The sequence below is a fragment of the Rhincodon typus genome, chromosome 5 (assembly GCF_021869965.1).
Source record: "Rhincodon typus isolate 14 chromosome 5, sRhiTyp1.1, whole genome shotgun sequence".
NCBI lineage: Eukaryota > Metazoa > Chordata > Chondrichthyes > Orectolobiformes > Rhincodontidae > Rhincodon > Rhincodon typus.
This window is the reverse complement of record NC_063336.1, coordinates 104,238,770-104,262,616: the sequence shown is the minus strand read 5'-3', so window position 1 is coordinate 104,262,616 and position 23,847 is coordinate 104,238,770. Positions and strand designations below refer to the sequence as shown.

Sequence of the window (23,847 nt, the reverse complement as noted above, 5' to 3'; positions counted from 1 at the left end):
GCAGGCACAGCCTAGGATTATGCTTTAAAAACATCCGCTTTAAAAATACTTTAAAGTAATGTTTTTCCAACTACTTCCATAGGAAATTAGTTGCAAAATCCTCACACAAGGCATTTACACTGACTCTATTTCCCTTCTACATTTTTATCCCTTTACTCCCCACACACAACCCTGCACTCCCCTCACTCCCCCTCCCCCCAACTCATTCCTTGCCCATGTTAAGCTTTTTCAAATGATTCTAAACACTAAACAGAACGTTGTCCAAGGAAACTTAAATAATCTTCAATTGCGTTTCATGACAGCTGAGGTTTCTGGAATATCTGAAGGCTCAGTATTTTTTCTAAACTAGACCATAGATATTGCAAACACAAACAATTTTTAGAAAAGGATACATTACCAGAGCCTTTTTTCAATGGAAGTTTCGTGCATACTTAGAACCCTGTGTGTGCTAATGTTACACAGGGATCAACCGGTAGATAGCTGAACAGAAGTCCTCTCTTTAGAGTTAATATTGCACTTTTCACAGTGTTCGTATAAAATATTAACATATGGACTATACCAACAAAGAACATCGACTATTGACCAATCCCTGGCTGGCTCCCAACTAAGCAATGTTCAATAGTTTTTAAAAAATTTGCTTTGAAATGCTGCTTCTTTTCATCTGAGTTTCTTGACAGACTAAAACTTCATTGTAGTAGTTGTGAACCCTAAAAAGTGCAATTTCTAGTCAAACATCACAACCAGACTTTCCCTTGGCAATCCATGTAGAAGGATGGCCTCTCCTTTCTTGTCATGACAGATAAAAAGATGACGTTATACAAGTTGTCAGACCTGATGCAAAACAACATTAAAAATGAAACTCCCGATATTAAATGCCCATACTGACTCCATTAATTGTGTTAAATGAAAATTTAAAAGCCTCACTGTACATTCTGTTTAAACTTTTCCACCCATTCCTTTGGCAGTTATAGCTAGCTTGCACTGTTATTTTAATAGGTCTCTTGGCTCCAAGACATGTGATAGTCTACTTACATTAACATCATGTACACCCATGTTTGCAGATTGAGTTGTTTTGTTTTGTAAAGCATTAAAGCCCCTTTAAAAACCACAATCTTTATTTTATTATTTACTGTTCTCTTATTACCTTCCAACGAACCAAAGTGTCTTTCATTTCTCAGAAACCACAAACACACCCATTTTTATTTGATAATTTCAACAAGTCTGAGTAACAAGAGATTCTGGAGGCGTTTTTAAAAAAAAAGTTTTAATTGCCCTTATTTCAATAAAAGCTACAAATTGAAACACAAAGGGCCGCAATGCTGCAGGTGACTTTGTTCAATGCGAATCTGATTCAATAGCAATCACACAAAGACCAGTCAAGCAGACCCTACAATGATAGCATTCCTTTTACCACCCTCAAGCAGTTAAACAACAATTTAGTTTGAACAAATGACAATTTGTTTTGTTCATCCAGCTATAGCGCACATAGAAGTTTTGGAAAAAAAATGGCAAAATAAAACCAGAGTAAATGCAATACACTGACCAGTTTATGAGGCTCCAAGTGGCAGTATTTTCAGGTCAGAATTATTTGGCAGTGGATAAACATAAAAATATAAAAACTGGATATAAAAACTCATGCATCACTAGTACATCAAGATTGAGTTTATTAACTGGCTGACTTTGGAGGTCTTCATCCCACATGCACAAAAATTAAATCCAACTATGACGAAAGATATTCAATTCAGCAAAACAACTAAACTCAGTTGGGGGAAATAAGGGCCATTGAGCACACAGTGATTTGAGCTGAAATCTGCCAGGTTCAATCAAAAGCACTGCTACAATTTACCAGAGCTTTTCTGAGCTGCAAAGCACTGATCTATCCATGTGTTCTAAGAAAACAGGCAGATATCTTTCTAAAATAAAAGATGATACACACATATAGAGCTATGTTCTACTTACAGCACCTTAACACAATATGTTGTCCGTATATGAATATTTTTACAACTAGTTATGGACCTCAATTTTGCACAGTTAGTAAGTTATGATTAATCAACATTATAAACTAATTTTTCACTGTACTTTTCATTTTCATTTTATAATTTTCTATTAAACTATATACAATGTAATGCAGGCATTTATCATTACAATGCAAAAGTCTTTTTCCCAGAGTAGCGGAGTCCAAAATAAGACGGCATAGGTTTAAGCTGAGAGGGGAGAGATTTAAAAGGGACCTAAGGAGAAATGTTTTCATGCAGAGAGTGGTGTGTATGTAATGAGCTGTCACAGGAAGTGGTGGAGGCAGGTACAATTACAACATTTAAAAGGCATCTGGATGGGTATATGAATAGGAAGGGTTTAGAGGGATGTGGGCCAAATGCTGGCAAATGGGACTAGATTAATTTAGGATATCTAGTTGTCATGGATGAGTTGGACTAAAGGGTCTGTTTCCGTGCTGTACAACTCTATGCCGATGACGCAACTACACATTGTACATCATAGCATACTATGCAGCATCGCACATCTTAATATATGCCTTTGCAGCAAATAAAAATATTTTTAACATAGGTTCTCACAGCATTATTTTTAACTACAAATTTGTCCAACTTTATTTTTAAAAAGTAAAATAAAACTATATCACTGTGTATCTTTGAAGAAGTGGACCAGTTTACTTGTTGGCTATTAAATCAGATAATTCTTCTGCAAACTCACAACTAATCTTCAATCTCCACCATACTTTAAATGCTAGTTCATAAAGCAAGTGCCTTCCCATGTCACATATTGAAAAACATTTTTTACAATCTTTTGTTACTTCGCATGTCTGTGTTTAATGCATAAAAATAGGTTTTTAATCCAAAATGTTGCAAGTCAGAAGTGGAGCCCATCTTATTACATATTTTCTTCAGGGAAAATGATTTTTGTTTAATGAGTTTTCATTTGGAACTATGTTTTTAAGGAATGTTTAAATGTGGGATAGCTGTGTACACACACACACACAGTCAAAAAAAAACCTACACGAAAAAATGGGCAAGGTTATAGTGCCAATAGACAAGGGTAAGATGACTTCATCTTGTGCTATCATTTTCCATTTTATAAAGCACCCCTCCTAGTCTTGCTGTGATGTGGGCATACCAGCTCACGCACACTTTCATAGTTGTCCTACAAACTGCATATTCCATCATATATTTCTAATCGTATATTTCTAATCATTTAAAGTTTTCAGAGTATTCACTGCACTTCAGGCATTACAAGAAAGCATCCAAGTAGGCTTTTTCTCTAATTCAAGAAAGAACAGTGAGAATATTCCAACCAACAAACTTTATTCAGCAAAAGAACAATCAATCATAAACTGCATTAATTTGCAGCAAATATATATATTTGATCTTTCAGGAATAGTGAAATTTAAACACTGTTCTACCACAGCAATAGAATAATAAATACATTGTGCATTGCACAGCAAAATAATCGTGTGATTACTGAGTCATTGAGTGTATTTAGATATGTTTTTGATTAGTAAGGAAATCAAGGGTTACAGGGAGAAGGCAGGAGAATACGGTTGAGAAACATAGCAGCCATGATCAAATGGCGGAGTAGACTCAATGGGCCGAATGGCCTAATTCTGTTCCTATATTTTACAGTCTAACTTAGCACATGGCAACATAAGCAATATCGTAAGAGAAATGCTTGTAGCATTTACCCAATTACAATTGGACAAGCCAACTTTAACGGCAACTTATTTTGCTTGGTAGTATTCTCACCTCTAGGTTTAACTCAATGGATCTTGAGCACCCAGCTGAGATGAACAGCCCGAAATACAGAATCTGAGAAAATACTGCATTGTCAAAGCTAGTTTCCCTGAGACTCTAGAAGCTGTCCATTTTCACAGATGAGTAATAACGATTGTATGGCACTGAAGGAGCAACAGGAAACTGTTCTGATCCATATTCCACTCAGTCCCCCCCCCCCCCCCCCGCCCCCCCCCCACCCAAACAATACCACGAAAAACAGACTAATTGGTCTTTAATTTGTTTGTAGGATCTTGTATTGCACCAAATAGCTGCTGTATCTGTCTAAAAAATCAACAATCATTGCACTCCAAAGTCAACAGTACTGTTTGCCTGTGGACAGCCTGTACAAAAGGTCCAGTACACTGGGCCTGGTGCCCCTCCACTTTACAAGATAATGGTACTAAATACTATCTATTTAATCTGGTGTCGAATCTACATCAGCACATGAAAGTGTAAATAATTCTCTGGGAGGGTCTCCATCCAGAGCATTAACTTATTTCTGCAGACGCTGACTAAACCATTTCTTTCAAGTTCTAGCATTCAACTTAACTGCAAAAGTGCTGTTTTAATGAAACCTTTCTTTTAAGTGCTCTGTAAAAAAAAAGGAGGGGACAGGAGAAAATAAAAGGCAAGGAGAGAAGTTAGGGGCCGTATCCTAATCTCAATTCTCCCTATTGTTTCAAAATTAAATCTGCTTCCTTGTTATGGGCTGTTAATGAAGTGAATTATTAATTGAAGGGCGAGGAGGAGTCAAGGGAGCTGTACTCTGCCAACTCAGCCCCTGCATCCTTCTAGCATCAAGCCAGGATGTGTGCAGCAGGTTCCAATTTGGATGCATTACATCTGCATTTTAGACACAACTTAATGGTAGCTCTTGTAGGCATGTTGATCTGTAAGCCCACCAGGAACAAAATCAGTCACAAGATAATGGTACTAAATACTACCCGTTTAATCTGGTGTCAAATCTACATCAGCACATGAAAGTGTAAATAATTCTCTGGAAGGGAGATCAGTTCTTCCACTGATCAAGAAGCCAAGAATCAGATCAGGGCCTCATGCATCAGCCCATTCTTGCCCACCAAAACCTGTTCAAAGTAACTCATTGCACATGAAACATTTCAAGATGCTGCTGGAGTATGTAAGAAAGGATTACACAAATGGAAATGCCTCTGCTCATTATTTTCACACTGCCCTGCACCGTAGATTTTGACCTTTCACCTAGGTCAAATTAAAAAAAAACAGAATTCATAGAATAGTTATTTACTCAAGGCACATGGACATTAAAAAAACATAATTATCAGTTAAAGACTCCTGAATGGCATTACTCAGGCTCATCTGCATGGCCACAGCTGTTCATTTTACACATCCTGATGTTAGTAAATGCAGTTGCTCCTGCAAATTTGATTGACAAAAGAGCTCAGCTTGTCTGAGATAAATGCACTTTTTTTTCCCAATCCATTACAAACATTTCAATTAGAAACTTTAAAACGTTGTTAATGAATTGCTCATGATGATCCTTGCTGGTGAGGTATCATAGCCGCTGCTGCTATTCAGCAGTAGACATTTCTCTCAGAGTGAAGATCCCTCTTCTGATAATGTTTGCCAAATTACACTCCAATATAGAGTGGCAGCCACAAACCACCAGGCTGAAATGACCAAATCGATCTTATAGCAGACTCCAAGAGGCAACAGGCAATCAAGATGTTCAAGATCAGATGGGCTTGAACCCAAGGAGAAAGTAAATTGTGGAAACAATTTAAGAGGGCCAGTCAAGTTTAAATACAAATAAAAGCAGAATGCTGCAGATGCTGGAAATTGGAAATAAAATCGGAAAATGCATCTGTGGAGAGAGAAACAAAGGTAACGCTTTGAAACCAAAGACTCTTCTTTAGACTGTGGAACAGTTACATAGAAGAGTCTTTGGACTCGAATCATTAATTCTGTTTCTTCTCCACAGATGGTGCCAGACTTGCCAGGTTTCTCCAGCACTTTCTGTTTTTGTTCTAAATATTTACGTTTGTGCCATCTTGACTAGAGAAAACAGAATCATCTTAAAACAAATTGAAATGTGCTGCAGTGCAGGAATACAGTCCTACCTTAGCTTCATCATTGATGTCCCATGTAAAAGAGATGGCGTTGTAAGCGATTTCTTCAATGTTACTAATTGTGTTGAAACTTTCTTTGTAATCAGCTGCAGGGAAACAGTAATAAGGGGCTGATCATTTTAAATAAAAATTAGTTTTACCAAGCCTATCTAAACTTGAGCTGCAAAAACAGAAGCAGTCACCCACGACAGCACAACCCCAAGACAGAAACTCAAATATAGATCAGGGCTTCCCAAACCGTAGGTCATGACCTCTAATTGGGATTTTGTGGCCATTGCCTTTGACACCATAAAGCATGGACCAATCCCTGATAGCTGTGTGGCCCCTTTAAAAAACTCACATATGCATTCTACTGGAGGGCGACTGCTCAGTGACATCTGATTCCTACTAGGTGAAAACGTAGGTGTTCATTCCATCTGTCTTCCCATCAACAAGGGAGATGAGCTGAAGGGAGTGTCAGGGGAGAGGCAGTGATGTAATGGCAATGTCCCTGGACTAGTAATCCAGAAGTCTGGGGAGGCCAGGGTTCAAATCTCTTTATAGCAGATAGTGAATGTAAATTCAGTAATATCTGGGATTGAAAGCTGGCCCAATAGCAACCCTGTAACCACTGACCATTGCCAAAAATATAGGACTTGAGGGGAACAGAATCAATAATTAAAATGCAGCTCCCCAGTCTTTTTCACTTTCAGAAGCTGGATGTGCACAAATACATAAAAAAAGTTTCTTACTACTTACTGAAGAAGGGTCACTTGACTCAAAACATTAACTCTGATTTCTCTCTATAGATGCTGCTAGACCTGCTCAGCTTTTTGAGCAATTTCTGTTTTCTTTCCTTACTACTTACCTGACTATGCATTTCTTTTGGACATACAGAATACAAAAGTAAAGATGGGGTATATAGAATGTTAAGTTGACGCTTCGGGTCAGGACCCTTCATTTTCTGAAGAAGGGTCCCGACCCGAAACGTCACTTTCCTGCTCCTCTGATGCTGCCTGGCCTGCTGTGTTCCTCCAGTTCCACACTATTGTTGTCTCTGACTCCTGTATCTGCAGTTCTATACATTCTGTATAGAAATTAACATCTCTATACAGAATGTTAATTTGTCTGGTTCACCCTTGTGTAATATTTTACATTACACTGAGCCCATTTGATTTACATACTGATCTTATTGCTTCATGTAGTCCCCTAGTATTGGTGCACTCTGGCAGTTGGACTGGTAGCAGTCTTCTCTCTGCATTACCCATTACAAATTGTCCTTGAGAATTTTACAAACCGAGGGCCTATCTATTCCAAGGTTTTGGTTTCCTAGGAGTTTGGGAGAACTAGGGGCAAGGAGGCGTTAACTGTCTAAATGAGACATTACCTGTTGTCAAGGGAAGTTCCTTGTCTGTGTTGCTTGTTTTGCAAGCACTCTAGAGAGGTGCTCCCCTCACAAACTGGCAACTTGTATTTAAGAAGTTGAGATCATTTACTCTGAATACTGGTGCTCAGAACCTATGCTAATTGGAATCCTTCTTTATTTTTTACTGTAATTCCTTTGCCAAGGCTCTCAGAAAGATAAAGAAAAAGAGTTCTCTTGTGTTTACTTTTGCCTTCAACTGTAAAGGTCTGTTGAGAAATCAATCTATGGTTTCACATGAGAAACTGCTAAAAAAAATCCATTCAGCCAGACTCATCAGTTTGGAAATGTAATAATAGTCATTGACGTCTTGCATAACAACCAACCATGTCTATCCTATAATTATCAAAGCTTTGCAACTGGTTTTAGATTACAAGATAAAACTGCCACTTAACAGTTTAAGTGGAGGAAAGAAAGGAATTTGCATATATTGCTCAGTCCTTTGAATATATGAGTTGGCACGTTATGTTGACTTGTACAGGATGTTGGCAGGCACCTTCTGGAGTACTGTGTCCAGTTCTGTCTACCCTCTTTTGGGAGGATATTATTAAACTGGAGAGGGTTCAGAAGAGATTTACCAGGATTTTGCCAGGAATGGAGGGTTTGAGTTATAAGGAGAGTCTGGAAAGGCTGGGACTTTTTTCACTGGGGTGTAGGAGGTTGAGGAGGTTGAGGTTTATAAAATCATGAGGGGTATAGATAAGGTGAATGGCAGGTGTCTTTTCCTGAGGGTAGGAAATTTCAAGACTAGGGGGCATACTTTAAGTGAGAGGAGAAAGATTTAAAAAAGACATGAGGGGCAATTTTTTTACCCAGAGTGGATCATGTGTGGAATGAACTTGCAGAGGCAGGTGCAGTTACAACGTTTAAATGACATTTGGATAAGTACATGAAAAAAAATTCTGGGGCGAAATGTGCCAAGCGCAGCAGATAAAACTAATTTATTTTGGGATTATGGTTGGCGTTGACTGGTTGGATTGAAGGGTCTGTTTCTGTGTTGTATGACTTTATATGTCTGCTTACATCAAATTTCCTTGTTAATATGACTAGACAAACTCCTTGAAATTTTGGCTATGAAGGATCATCAAGTCAAGCCTCCAGAATTAAATTCAACCTCAGCATAACGCTGGATTACTGAAAGTTGTAGCCAGATAAGTACCTACATTAACCTGTGGAAAAAGAACCCAATCCAAGAAAATTGTGTGTACACTCAGGCTAAAGAATTCAGAACATCTACTGAAATAATCAGATTCTTTCATCTGAGCTTTCGCCAATGATCGTTAGTAATGCCTTAGCAAAATGTTCCCTTTACAATTTAAGGCCAATGGAAAAGGTATGCACACTTGAGTCCACCCAAATAAAAACACAACCAAAGCCACCAGACGACACACTGAACTGCAACCTGATACTATTGCCACTCCCCTCAATTAAACCTCAGAGTCATGTACACCTAGACCATAATGAGCAGTTTGCTCATGATAACACTACCATCCACACTGCATCTTGTAGCTCAGAGGCATAACAAGGTGACATTACAAGACAATCCACTTCCAAATTCAAAGTCAGGTTTACCTCAATCCTCCAAACATGAATGATACAACAGTTTGAATGAAGCTACTTTCAATTAAGAGATGGACTTGCAATAGAAAGAGAACAATTGCAAAGAGAAAATTATCAGCTGTAATATAGAATGGTCAAGATATGTAGAGTGTGGAGGTGATGTAAAAGTTGTAAAGAGAGCATTGTGAGCAACATGGACCTTTGGGCTGGTTGATGCCCCAATACAGGTAGGTCAGTGTCTCATGGGCCAAGTCATAGACTTTCTTTAAATCTTAGTCCTCTGTCAAAATTAAGATCCCAAATCTGAAGTTAAACCAGAAAGAAAATTGAAATTCTGATCAACTTGTATATATATCTGGATCAGAGTTGCACTTGTGTGATTCTGATCTCATGAGTTGAAGCAAGCTGTGACTTGGCAAACTCTTTGCAATTTTTCCTTTTGATTAGTGACCCTCAATAAGCAGTGCAAGTGTCTGGAAGGGAATGCGCTAACTGCTAACTGTTGGCATGGTGTCCGTCAGGTTAAACCACCACCAGTTGTCTAATGTGAGAGCAGCCCTATGTGTGGAGGAGGAGAATGGAGGAAGTGGAAGATTGGCAGCACTGAACAACCAGCAGAAGTTCTGAGATGGCAGTAGTTGATGGGATTGCTTTAAGAAGACTTCGTTCATCCAACCAAACCAATAGGATAAGGGTGGCCTGTCTTAAAATATCGGAGGAAATTGTACTTCTCAAGACAGGTTGGCTTTGATCTTTGCAACCTTCTACAGAGAGATGTTTCCTGGAGTACCAAAGGACTATGCCTTGCCAATCACTGCAGTGGTGACAGGTACCCTGAAGTTCCTTGCTTTAGGATAGTTCTAGGGTTCTGTTGTGGACGTCTAACATACCTCACAGTCAGGCAACGCAAACACAACAAGGAGGTGACCAACAGCTCATTTCTAGGGTAGACCAATGCACATCATTTCCTATTGATGACCACTGTCAAAGTGAGGCACCTAGTCTACAAGGGATAATTTGGTAAAATGTTATAGCAACCTGTCCAAATAAACATTTACTTCCTTAAACAAAGCCCTTTTATATCTGACAGCAAGAAGTTGCTTGTTCCATACCAATGTCAATGCAGCGCTGTTTCGCAGTGTGCTGCCGGGAGTGCCAGTATTTCCAGTGCCTAAGTTGCTCATCACGGATTTTATCATCACCAAAAACAACCATTATCACACTCTGAAAATAGAAGAAAATTCAGAATTTTACAATAACAAAGCAGGAGTTTTTACTAGGACCATATGGCATACAAAGAAAAGGATCTGTAAAGTATTCACTTCATGCAATCAAAAGTCTGGTAGATTTTACCTTTGAATGATAGTGTGGCCAGTTTTAAAAAAGTAGCAGTTTGTCTAACATCTCTTCAGAAGGTAACGGATTTAAAAAATACTGGGACATGACAAATAAACTTCAAGCTCACTATCAATTATTTTCCGCAACCACAAAGTTAGAATTTACCCCACTTAATAAGAGATTAAGGCTTTAATAAGTAGGAATGCTTTTCACAACATGTATACTTTTTTTGTGGACTACATAAAAACAATTTTTATTTTAGAAATATTTTGAAAGATTGAAAATGGTAGTACGGCACTTGTACTTAGAGCAATTACATATAATGACAATAAAATAAAGTTGACATTCACATCAACACTTACTCTGACTTTGCTGACTGGATGATGGATTTCTTCATTGGAACCCACTTCTTTGAGTGTGATGGGATAAAACTGACCCTTATTCAAATAAGTCATGGTTCCATCACCTGTCTTCTGTTTAAGTGATTTGGAAGCTTCCAAAACATATTCAAATGTACTTCTGTAAAATAGTAAATAAAAAATGAACCATATGTTATTCTGACTGCACCAAAAATGGTATATTAATATTCAATGTCTATCATCTAATTTTAATGCTCAAGGCTTTTACAGACTAAAGTGACATTTTTAAAAGGCAAATGTGGACCTAAAATAACTGCTGTGATCACCGGACCACAGGTTGAGGCGAGCTTTGTGAAACAAATGAGGGCTGTACAAAAACTGCACTGAAATTATCATTTCATCCAAAGACAGTGAAACCAGATAACTATATCTAGAAGCATCAAGAAGCTTGCATCATGTTTGATTCGCACTTGTATGTTAATTTGACACATCAGGAGATAATTGGCTTGTCTGCTGTTACCCAGTTTTGAAAAACAAATGAGCAGACTCAGAGCATACAAATGAATCCATATTAACAGCTGCTTCTGGAAAGCAAAACAGAGGTCAGGAAACATCAATTTGTGAACGAGAACTGGAAGACACTCTCTCTGTCTGTCCCTCCCTTGTCACTCTCAGCAAGAGTCAGTGCCTGGTGAAACTTCAAACAACAACCATTCACTGAGAATTCAAGTGAATTGAATTTGAATTTGAATTTGAATTCAATGGGCTTGTGTGCTGTAGACTCTTGGCTAATTCTGTGCCAGGGAAGAAACATCAGGCTCTCACTGGAGCACAGTATTTACTGTCAACAGTCCTGAGACAGGGAGGGGTAATTTGGCCAGGCCTTCCACTTCTGAAAGCTCTGCAGTGAAGGTTCACTTGGATATGGAGCAATGGGGATGCAGTGTGGGCCGTAGTACATCCTACTATTGAACAACCTCTCACCAGCCTCTCTCTGGGCTCACACACCAAGATTATCAATGGACTAAGAGATACCAGATAGTGACGAGCACCCGAGAAACAATATCCCAGGAAAAGGTTAACGATTTGAGAAAAGGAGGGGAGAATTGCGGAGGTGGGTGTGGAATTGTTGGGAAAAATTAATTTATAAATATTTTTTTCCCAGTAAACCTGCCGTAAGGTGGGCAATCAGATAGATCAATTCTCCCACAAGCCGTGAAAGATAGTAAACCATGTTTCCTGTTGTGGCTGAATCAAGAACCAGAGGCCACTGTTTAAAAATTAGGAGTTACACTTTTAGGACTGAGATGAATCAAAAGCTTTTCTCTTGGAGTGCTGCGTGACCTTGGAACACTGGCTCGGAAGGCAGTGGAGGCCAGGTCACTGAATATTTTTGAGTTAGAGGTGAACAAATTGTTGACAGGCAAGAGTTTCAAAGGTTAATCGGGGGGTAAATGGGAATGTGGAACTCAGAACACAAACAGATCAGCCATGATCTTATTATGTGCCACAAATGCCAGGCAAAGACCATCGCCAACGAGAGAATCTAGCCATCTCCCCTTGACATTCAATGGTAGTACAATCTCCGAAAGACCTACAATAACCACAGGTAGCATTGACCAGAAACTGAACTGGAACAACCACACAAATACTGTCACTAAAACAGCCGGTCAGATGCTAGGAATTCTGTCGGAATTCACTCACCTCCTGACTCTGCAAAGCCTCATTGACATCTACAAGGTAACATCAGGAGTTTGATGGAATACTCCCCACTTACCTGGGAAAGTGCAGCCTCAATAACATTTAAGAAGCTCGATACCATCCAGGCGAAAGCAGCCCCCTTGACTATCACCCCCTTCACCAACTCAAATCATCACTTCCTTTGCTACCAACTATCTACAAGATGCACTGCAGCAATTCAGCAAGGCTCCTCTAACGGTATGTTCCACACCAGTGGCCTCTACCACCAGAAGGACAAGGACTGTCGATGCATGGGAACACCACGACCTGCAAGACCGCCCCCCCAGGTCACACAGCATCCTGACTTGGAACTATTTTGCTGTGCCTGGCTGACTCAATATCTTAGAACACTCTCCCTAACAGCACTGTGGTTATCCCACAAACTACCGCAGTGGCTCAAGATAGCAGATCACCATCACCTTCACAAGGGCAAGTAAGGATGGGCAACAAACACAAACCAATGACATCCCCATCACATGAAGGAAGAATAAAACGAATTCTGTATCTTCTTTGATCACCACTGGGGATCAAGGTGCATTTTTTAAAACGAATTTCTTTCCACAAATTAAATTGGTGAGTGGCATTTATGATAGAAATTAGCTTGATGGGTTGAATATCCCTTCTTAATTTCTTGCTTCCTTGAGCACCCACATCTCCTAAATTTCTCTGCTACAGTACCATAAAGTTTTAAAGGTGTTGTGCAGCAGCTAATGTCCCCCTGAAAGAGGTACTGATTAGATTCTGTATACCATAGTAGATTAATTGGATGTTACATCATAGAATCAACTTCATTCAGTAAGACATTGCAAGTACTTCCCTCCACATAAGCTACTTGGGTCCAATCTTATTCTCTGGCTTGAAGTGAGTCACTATCTACTTATCTACTGCAACTCACCTTACACAATATAGGAACATTTTATAAAGTTGTGAATGTTACCACTTAGGACACCAATGATGTACTTGAAATGTAATCGTTAGTGTATAAGAACACATAGACATTAAGTTTCCATAAAAAGATGACAGGAGTGTCTAAAATATTTACCAAACCACAATAGAAATTGCTGGAGAAACTCAGCAGGTCTGGCAGCATCTGTGGAGAGAGAACAGAGTTAACGTTATGAAGTTCTGACAAGGGGTGGCTGGACTCGAAGTGTTAACTCTCTTTTTCCTCTCCACAGAAGCTGCCAGACTTGCTGAGTTTCTCCAGCAATTTCCGTTTTTGCTTGTTTCAGATCTGTGACATCCACAGTTCTTTGCTTTATTTAGAAGTATTTACCTCATTCTATCAAAGGCATACTCCTCTGAACTCATAGTAGGCATTCGAACATGGAGATCGGTAGGAAAGCCAAACACCTGTGATGAAAGTAAACATAAGAAGACGGGCATAAAAGGCTAATGAGACCATGATTGCACCCCTTCATGGGCTTGCCCTATTTATCTTATTGTGGACACATGAGAGAAAAAAAATGCTATAAAATTTCATCTTGACCCCAAAGTCAAATGACAACTATACAACACATCTTACTGAAGCAGACTTTGTTTCTTGCAAATGCCTTTGAACAAATTAATTAATTATTACATTTTTCACTGATTAATTCATTCAGCTCAATGTACCTTAACCAGCACCAGCCTGATTCTGATCAACAATTAGGTTGATGCTGGCTGATAAATCTGTAAAGTATTTTGTCAATACTCTCGATTACATGCAGAACTATGATTCTATTTGAGTCTGTCTGCATGCTGTTTGCTCACGCAGGGTGAACACTAAAACATTTTTGTGCTCATGATATTTGAAGTTTTTCTCTATTCCCGATGAAGAATATGCACCCATAACACTGTGTCAGCCTGGTTCTATTGGCAACATTCGTCAAGTTGGATTGAAGTCCTGGACCTCAGTACCTTAGGCAGACAAGTCAATGTGGGATGGAGGACCATCCATAGGTCCAATGTGGGATGGGGGATCATCCATAGGACCAATGTGAGATGGAGGGCCATCCACAGGACCAATGTGGGATGGAGGACCATCCATAGGTCCAATGTGGGATGGAGGACCATCCATAGGTCCAATGTGGGATAGAGGACCATCCGCAGGTACAATGTGGGATGGAGGGCCATCCATAGGTCCAATGTGGGATGGAGGGCCATCTGACCACTGCCAGAGAATGAAAATGAAGCTCCTGTTTGACAAATGTGGGCATTAAAGGTTTAGCGAAACAAATTGAAAAAATGCAGGTAGTTTGCTGGATATCTTGGTTAACATTCTTCCCATCACCAGGAGTTATTTAGCTACTTATTTGTTTCATTGATAGGTTTGAAGAACACTTCGAGCAAAACGCATGTTCGTTTTGCTTACATAGTGACTGAGTGACTGCAATTCAAAACAATTCAGCATGTGTGAAATGCCTCGTGATGTCTTGCGCAAAGCGATAAATGAAAGCTTTTCCTTCCCTAAGCAAAGGGCTATAACTTTGCCTCTCCATCAATTTTAACGTAAAGCAGGTGGAGGTATAAACCAGAAAACATCACCCAAGACTCACGGTTACTTTTCCACTTAAAATCAGCAAAATGTTAAATGTAAATCAACCACAACTGCAATCCCCTTCCCATTAGATAAACAGTATTTTCTCCACTAGCTTGGGTTTTCCGCTTGTGTGCCTGCCAACCTGTGATTATTCTCACACACATTTGATTAGAATGCAAAATCACAGGTTGGTGAGAGATGGAGCAGAAAACCTACTTGTTTAGCAATTCATATTTTAATTTGTATCCTGTTTGTGTCCTGGGGAGGAGCTGACCTCATATGTGCTGCCACAGCATTTATCCTGGTCCTTATCTTAATTCTGCGACAGTGCTAAGGCTAAATCACCAATGTGACTTACACATGGGAAAAATACAGGCTGTTGGGATCACCTGTGATTCTAAGAGGCATGCTATAAATTCAATTATTTCTGTATTGCTGTTGCAGAACAATTGTGTAACTTTTGAAATCAAGAATAATGGACAAAGTGGCAAATGCCATCAGCAAGATTGAGTATAAAAGACAATGTATGAAAGCAGGAATTTAATGTTTCAACCTCAGAACACTCCAATTTATTTTACAGCCGTTGAAGAACTTTTGAAACACAGTCCCTGTTATAATGTAGGAAACCAACATGGACCCAGCAAGCTCCCACACATAGCAAATGGGATATAAACAGATAATCTTTTAATAAAATCAAAACAGAAAATATTTAGAATACTCCGCTCTGGCAGCATTTGTGGAGAGAAACAGAATCAAAGGCCCTTCAGAACTGTCCTGATGAAGGTCATCAACTTGTGATAAGACCATAAGATAAAAGAGCAGAATTCAACCATTCAACCTTTTGGGTCCGCTCTGTCATTCAATCACGACTGAAATGTTTCTCAACCTCATTCTCCTGCCTTTTCCTCATAACCCTTGATCCCCTTACCAATCGAGAACCTACCTTTGTCTTAAATATGCTCAATGACTTGGCTTCCACAGTCCTTTGCAGCAATCAGTTCCACAAATTAACTAGCCTGTGGCTGAAGAAATTCCTCCTTATCTCAGTTATAAGGGTTGTCCCTTCACTTGGAGGCTGTGCCCTCAAGTGCGAGTCTCTCCTACTAAAGAAAACATCTCCTCCTTGTCCACTGTATCCAGACCTCTCAGTATTCTCTAAGTTTCAATCAGACTCCCCCTCGTCCTTCTAAATTCCATCAAGTCCGTTGGGCTTCCTCCAATGCCAACACATCCTTCCTTAGATAAAGGGCCTAAAACTGCTCACGATATTCCAAATACGGTCTGACCAGAGCCTTAAACAGCCTTAGCAGTACATCCCTGCTCTTACATTCTAGTCCTCTTAAAATGAATGCTAACATTGCATGTGATTTCCTAACCATCAAGTGAACCTACATGTTAACCTTAAGAGAATCCTGAAAACTAGGACTCCCAAGTCTATTCGTGCTTCAGATTGCCAAAGCCTTTCCTCATTCAGAAAATAGTCTATGCTTCTATTCTTCCTACAAAAGTGCATAACCTCACACCTTCCCAAATTGTATTCCATCTGCCACTTCTTTGCCAACTGGCCTAGTCTGTCCAAGTCATTCAGCAGCCTCCCTGCTTCCTCAACATTACCTGTCCCTCCACCTATCTTTGTGTCATCTGCAAACCTAGCAACATTGCCCTCAGTTCCTTCATCCAGATCGTTAATGTATAACATGAATAGTTGTGGTCCCAACACTGATCCCTGCGGAACTCACAAATCACTGGCTGACATCCCAAAAAGGGCCCCTTTATCCCTACTCTCTGCCTTCTGCCAGTCGGCCAACCCTCTATCCATGCCATACATTGCCCCAACACCACAAACTCTTATCTTATTTACCAGCCTCCTGTGCAGCACCTTGTCAAAGGCGTTTTGGAAATCCAAATAGATCATGTCCACTAGCTCCCCTTTTGGCTAACTTGCTTGTTACCTCCTCAAAGAGTTCGAACAGATTTGTCAGGAATGACCTCTCCTTGATGAAGCCATGCTGACTCGGCCCTATTTTACCATGCACTTCCAAGCACTCTGCAATCTCATCCTTAATAATGGACTCTACCAATGATCAAGGTCAAGTTAACTGGCCTACAGTTTCCTGTCTTTTGCCTCCCTCCCTTCTTAAATAGAGGTGTTACATTAGCCATTTCCAGTCTTCTGGGACCCTCCCCAACTCCAGTAATTCCTGAAAGATCACCACCAATGCCTCTACAATCTCCTCAGCTATCTCCTTCAAAACTCTGGGGTGTAGTCCATAGTCCATCCAGTCCCGTGATTTATCTGCCTTCAGACCTTTCAGCTTCCCCAGCACATTCTCCTTAGTGATGGCCACTACACTCACCTCTGTCCCTGACTCTTTTGAAGTTCTGGTATGTGGTTAGTGTCTTCCACTGTGAAGTCTGATGCAAAGCACGAATCCAGTTCCTCCGCCATTTCCTTTACTACTTCTCCTGCTCACTTTTCAGTGGTCCAATGTCCACTCTTACCTCTCTATTTTTAGGTACTTGCAATCTTCTTTAATATTACTTGCTGGCTTACGCGCATATTTAATCATCACCCCCGTTACTGCTTTTTTTAGTTATCCTCTGCTGGTTTTTAAAGGCTTCCCAATCATCTGGCGTCCCACTAACTTTCACCACACCGAATGCCTTTCCTTTTGCTTTTGTGCTGTTCCTGATTTCTCTTGTCAGCTATGGTTGCCTCACCCTCCCCTCAGTATGTTTCTTCTTCCTGGGGATGAATTTCTGCTGTTCCTCCTGAATTACCCCCAGAAATCCCTGCCATTGCTGCTGCACTGTCTTCCCTTCCAATCAACTCTGGCCAGCTCCTCCCTCATGTCATTTCAGTTACCTTTACTCAATTGTAATAATGTTATACCTGATTCGATCTTCTCCCTCTCAAAGTGTAGGGTGAATTCTACCATATTATGGTCACTGCCCCCCTAGGGGTTTCTTTGCCTTCAGCTCCCTAATCTAGTCTGCCTCATTACCCATCACCAAATCCAGAATTGCCTGTTCCCTAGTAGGCTCTACCACAAGTGCTCCAAAAAAGCAATCTCGATGACATTCCATTAAATCCTTTTCTTGAGATTTGTTACCAACCTGATTTCCCTAGTCTGCCTGCATAATGAAGTCTCCCATGATTATTGTAATTGTGCATTTCTTACATGCCTTTTGTATCTCCTAATTTAAGTTTCTACACATCCTGACTCCTGCTAGGAGGCCTGTCCACAACACCAATCAGGGTCCTTGGTTACAGGAAAAATATTAGCATGAACTCCAAAGAGAACAGAAGTTCAAGTGAATTATAAAACTATACTAAGGTATTAAAGTTTCACCAGATTATCACCAATGCATGGGTTCACATTCATCAGCTGTGCATGACCTTCTAAGTGGTAGATGTCGCTGGTTTGGAAGATGTTGCCAGAGCAGCCTTGGTGAGATACTGCAGTGCATTTTGTAGATGGGTTTCACTGTTGCTCCTGATAGTTGGTGGTGAAGGAAATGAATATTGGAGTGTTGGATGGGGTGTCAGTCTAGCAGCTTCTTTGTCAATCTTCTTAAAAATATTATAGAAGCTACACTCATCCAGGCAAGTGGATTGTTCCATTAAACTCCTGAAGTGTACCTTGTAGATCTCAGGAAGACTTTGAAGAGTCAGGAGGTGAGTGACTTCCCACAGAAATTGCAGCATCTGATTTGTTCTTGCAGCTATTGTATTTGTGTAGCTGTTCAAGTTCAGGTCAATGGTAAGGGTGGATATTCAGTGATATGTACAAATGATTAGGGATAAGATTCCCATTTGGTCATCTGATCTGCTATTTTCTAATGCAGTTTGAAGTCACTGTTTGGTTTATAATGCTCCTGCACAGCACCTTCAGATTTTTTAATGAATTACACATAAATTGTTGCTTTAGATAGATTCATGACTAACTTCATTCTTTTGCAAGACAACAAGGTGCAGGGCTGGATGAACACAGCAGGCCAAGCAGCATCATAGGAGCAGAAAGGCTGACGTTTCGGGCCTAGACCCTTCATCAGAAGAGGGGGAGGGGAAGGGGGTTCTGAAATAAATAGGGAGAGAGTGGGAGGCGGATAGAAGATGGATAGAGGAGAGGATAGGTGGAGAGGAAACAAACAGGTCGAAGAGGCGGGGATGGAGCCAGTAAAGGTGAGTGCAGGTGGGGAGTTAGGGAGGGGATAGGTCAGTCCAGGGAGGACGGACAGGTCAAGGGGGCGGGATGAGGTTAGTCAGTAGGAGATGGGGGTGCGGCTTGAGGTGGGAGGAGGGGATAGGTGGGAGGAAGAACAGGTTAGGGAGGCGGGGACGAGCTGGACTGGTTTTGGGATGCGGTAGGGGGAGGGGAGATTTTGAAACTTGTGAAATCCACATTGATACCATTGGGCTGCAGGGTTCCCAAGCGGAATATGAGTTGCTGTTCCTGCAACCTTCGGGTGGCATCGTTGTGGCACTGCAGGAGGCCCAGGATGGACATGTCGTCTGAGGAATGGGAGGGGGAGTTGAAATGGTTCGCGACTGGGAGGTGCAGTTGTTTATTGCGAACCGAGCATAGGTGTTCTGCAAAGCGGTCCCCGAGCCTCCGCTTGGTTTCCCCAATGTAGAGGAGGCCACACCAGGTACAGCGGATGCAGTATACCACATTGGCAGATGTGCAGGTAAACATCTGCTTGATGTGGAAAGTCTTCTTGGGGCCTGGGATGGGGGTGAGGGAGGAGGTATGGGGGCAGGTGTAGCACTTCCTGCGGTTGCAGGGAAAAGTGCCGGGTGTGGTGGGGCTGGAGGGGAGTGTGGAGCGGACAAGGGAGTCACGGAGAGAGTGGTCCCTCTGGAAAGCAGATAAGGGTGGAGAGGGAAAGATGTCTTTGGTGGTGGAGTTGGATTGCAGATGGCGGAAGTGTCGGAGGATGATGCGTTGGATCTGGAGGTTGGTGGGGTGGTACATGAGGACGAGGGGGATTCTTTTTTGGTTCTTATTGCGTGGAAGGGGTGTGAGGGATGAGTTGCGGGAAATGTGGGAGACACGGTTGAGGGCGTTCTCAACCACTGAGGGGGGGAAGTTATGGTCCTTGAAACATGAGGACAACTGAGATGTACGGGAGTGGAATGCCTCATCCTGGGAGCAGATGCGGCGGAGGCGAAGGAATTGGGAATAGGGGATAGCATTTTTGCAGGAAGGTGGGTGGGAGGAGGAATATTCTAGGTAGCTGTGGGAGTCGGTGGGCTTGAAATGAATATCGGTTTCTAGGTGGTTGCCCGATATGGAGACAGAGAGGTCCAGGAAGGGGAGAGAGGTATTAGAGATGGTCCAGGTAAACTTAAGGTTGGGGTGGAAGGTGTTGGTGAAGTGGATGACCTGGTCGAGCTCCTCGTGGGAGCACGAGGCGGCGCCGATACAGTCATCAATGTAACGGAGGAAGAGGTGCGGTTTAGGGCCGGTGTAGCTACGGAAGAGGGATTGTTCCACGTAACCTACAAAGAGGCAGGTGTAGCTTGGGCCCACCCTCTTTGTCTGTAGGAAGTGGGAGGAATTGAAAGAGAAGTTGTTGAGGGTGAGGATGAGTTCGGCTAAGCGGATGAGGGTGTCAGTGGAGGGGGACTGGTCGGGCCTGCGGGACAGGAAGAAGCGGAGGGCCTTTAGGCCATCTGCATGGGGAATGCAGGTGTAGAGGGACTGGACGTCCATGGTAAAGATGAGGTGTTGGGGACCGGGGAATTGGAAGTTCTGGAGGAGGTGGAGGGCGTGGGTGGTGTCACGGACATAGGTAGGGAGTTCCTGGACCAAGGGGGAGAAAATGGAGTCCAGATAGTTGGAGATCAGTTCGGTTGGGCAGGAGCAGGCGGAGACAATGGGTCGACCAGGGCATTCAGGTTTGTGGATTTTGGGAAGGAGATAGATCTTTTGCATATTTGTTGTACTGAATTCATTTGTAACATATTGTTATTTGTCTGTAACTGTGGCAAATAGTAATATCTGTAATGGTTAAAGCTGTTTTCTTGTTATACAAGATTATTAGATTGCTGTAAATGGTTGTGGCAAGAGCTGAGGTTCCCAGTCAGACCAGGAAAATTTGAGTTAATTGCAGCCTTACATGTGATGGTGTAATTGTTCCATATTATGAAATACATATGAAAGTATTTATACCAGTCAAGAAACAACTTGCATTTGTACTGCATCTTTAACATTGTGAAAACACCCCAAGGCACTTCACAGGAGTTTTATCAAAAAAAAACATTGACACCAAGCCACATAATGAGATATTAAGATAGGTGAAGAAAAATTTGGTTAAAGAGCTAAGTTTTAAGTAACATCTTAAAATAAAAGAGTGTAGAGTTGCAAAGAGTTTTACAGAAGGAATATCTGAGCTTAAAGCCTAAGTAGCTGACAACATGACTGTCAATGGTGGAGCGATTAAAATTAGAGATTTAGAATGACAAGCCTACAATTCAGGGAGAGCAGGTCTTTCAGACGTGGTCAGGTTGGAGGACACTACAGAGATCAAGAGGAGAGAGAGATATGAAAACACTATGAGAACTTTAAAACTGAGGCTTTGTTGTTCCAAAAGGCAAATAGGCGTAGTACGCACAGGATTGCTGGGTGAGCAGAAGTTTGTGCAAGTTGGGATACAGGTAACAGAATTTTGGATGAGCTCGTGTTATGCAGCATAAAAGATGACAGGTTAGCCTGGACATTCCTGTTCCTTTAGTTCTTTCCCAAACATGTCTATCTATCATGTGCAAAATCCTGCATACTATTCCAGCTTGTGTTCTCTATAGTTAAACAATTAATTGTCTGGAACCCATTTAGCACCTTCATTTTTTTTTGCCTTCATATTTGTACCGCATGCAGATATAATAACGTGGGCTTTTTTTTTGCACTCTACTATAATAAAAGCTCTGCCACTCCATCTGTAATTAACTTGCCATTTTGATACACCATCTTGCTTCAGTGCTAACATTTTTGTCCAAGGCTGCTGCAATGCTCCTGTGAAACCCAGTACAAGCTAGAGGAACAGGATCACATTTTCTACTTAGGCACTTTACAGCCCTTGGGACTCAACACTGAGTTTCAACAACTTCAGAGTATGAATTTTGTCCTCTATTTTGGCTTTGCCTGTCAGTTTGCACTTCATCATATTTTCTGTAATAATCCAAATGAAAACAAGCCATCCACAGAAAGGGAATGTGGAAACATCTGAAGGGCTGGGGTACACTAACAGTTTGCAATGAAAAGCTGTCATTATGATCCCACATTTTCCATGGAACAAAATGAAACCTGGATGGTAGCAAATCAGCAGATAGTTTTATACTCTGCTGGATTTTCTTTTCAGACAGGTGGTTCAATGGGTTTCAATTCACTGTTCTTTTAATATTACTGCCCAATGTGAATTTCACCTCTAACGATTTACTCATCACTAAGTAAGCAGACAATGTGGCACATTAAGATTAGACTATAATTAACAATGCTGCAAATGGTGATACATGTCATGGTCCATCTCAATACTACTTCATGGCACAATAGATTGATGAGAGATTGGTTCAACCCCTTCCACCCAACTGTATCAAGTTCTCAATCTGCATCATGCTGCTATGGGGGTGGATCATTGAGGATAGAAATGCAACTATCCATAGCCTTGCTCTACATATGTCATAACACCAATTAGGGCGGCATTGAGAGAACTGAGAGATGATCACCTCCCAGCTGTCCTCTCAGAGAAACCAACATTAAAAACAGGGAATTTCAAAGCAACTCATACTTGACTCAAAATATTAACTGTTTCTCCACAGATGTTGCCAGACCTTTAACCAACATTTGCTGTTTTGATTTAAAATACAGGGTGTTCATTCCATCATTAAGGAGACTAAACACTAACCGTTACGTCAGATAGTGCAATAGGTGTGAAATTGGCTGGTTTACCTCTTGAGAGCCTTCCTTGAAATTCTCTGTGAAAGTCGTGTCTGGAGTTCTTCTCTGTGACTGTGCAGTTGAGGCAAACTGGTCACCGTGAGGATTTCGATCGTGAATGACAGAGCGCTCAGGAGGCTCGCTGCAGTACGATGCCGGCAGCATTCCCACAGAAAAGTTATTAGGGTTCATTTCGGTTTTAATAGATTGCGTTGGTACTGTTGTGACAGAGACAGTGACAGTAGTGTCTGTGGTTGTAAACTGATTTACTTTATCGTGTCCTATGGAGTGGCCAGGCAACACCAGATTGACTGGCAACACTCTCAGTTGCTGCACTCGATTATCCGCAGTGGAAATGACTGGGTGATCTGTTGCAGATAGCATGCAATTCCTTAAAAAGAAAAGACGATCATTTCACACGTACTGCAATGCAACGGCAACATGGAAAGCCACTGAACTATTTATGTGGACTTCTCAACTTGGCCATTATTTTCCTCAAAACAAATTCTTCAAATATTGGGTAGATTTTAACTAAGAGGAAGGGCACAGTGATCACCTACACGGTTCGGCAGATAAGTGTGACCCCTAACACAGATTAACTTGAAAATATATTATGCAATCACAGTTTCCATCTTAAAATGAGCCTCTCACCTGAATCAAGCAGATGCTGTCTGTCTGGTACTTTTAAAATAGTGGCAAATCTAATGGTAGTGTTAGGTGACAGTATTGCTACTGACCCTCTGTAAAGTCCTGTCAATGTCAAGTAAGGCCATTCAAAATCAACCCCAAAATTCTAATTGTTTGTGCTTCCATTATTGCAATTAAAGGAAGAATCATGGAGAGAAAAGCTTCATTGATCCAAAGTTCAAAATGCAACAGAGTTATTCATTTCATCCAATGAGGCCAAAGATTTGTCAAAACATTGACGCATTCAAAAATTCACAAGAAAAGCAGAGAAAACCAGACATGCCGATAAAGTAAATGAGCGTATCAGATCTGACAGAGAGGAGACTTTCACAATGAGGCAGTCCCGCCCAGTACAGCCCAGTTCAGGAGGGGAGACAGTGACACTGTGAGGGAGTCCAGCCCAGTACAGG

The 23,847-nt window shown here is 41.2% G+C and overlaps 1 protein-coding gene across 5 annotated transcripts in view; it reads right to left on the bottom strand.

The window, feature by feature from the left end:
- grhl1 (grainyhead-like transcription factor 1) overlaps positions 1-23,847 on the bottom strand; it is a 101,228-nt gene that overhangs the window by 45,487 nt on the left and 31,894 nt on the right. For all 5 annotated transcript variants that reach the window (XM_048597494.1, XM_048597491.1, XM_048597493.1 and 2 more), the window contains 5 exons: positions 22,763-23,141; positions 13,566-13,642; positions 10,553-10,709; positions 9,965-10,076; positions 5,882-5,976 (listed from right to left, as the gene is read on the bottom strand). In XM_048597494.1, the coding sequence (XP_048453451.1) occupies positions 5,882-5,976; positions 9,965-10,076; positions 10,553-10,709; positions 13,566-13,642; positions 22,763-23,141 (820 nt within the window). The remainder of the gene's footprint in view (positions 1-5,881; positions 5,977-9,964; positions 10,077-10,552; positions 10,710-13,565; positions 13,643-22,762; positions 23,142-23,847) is intronic.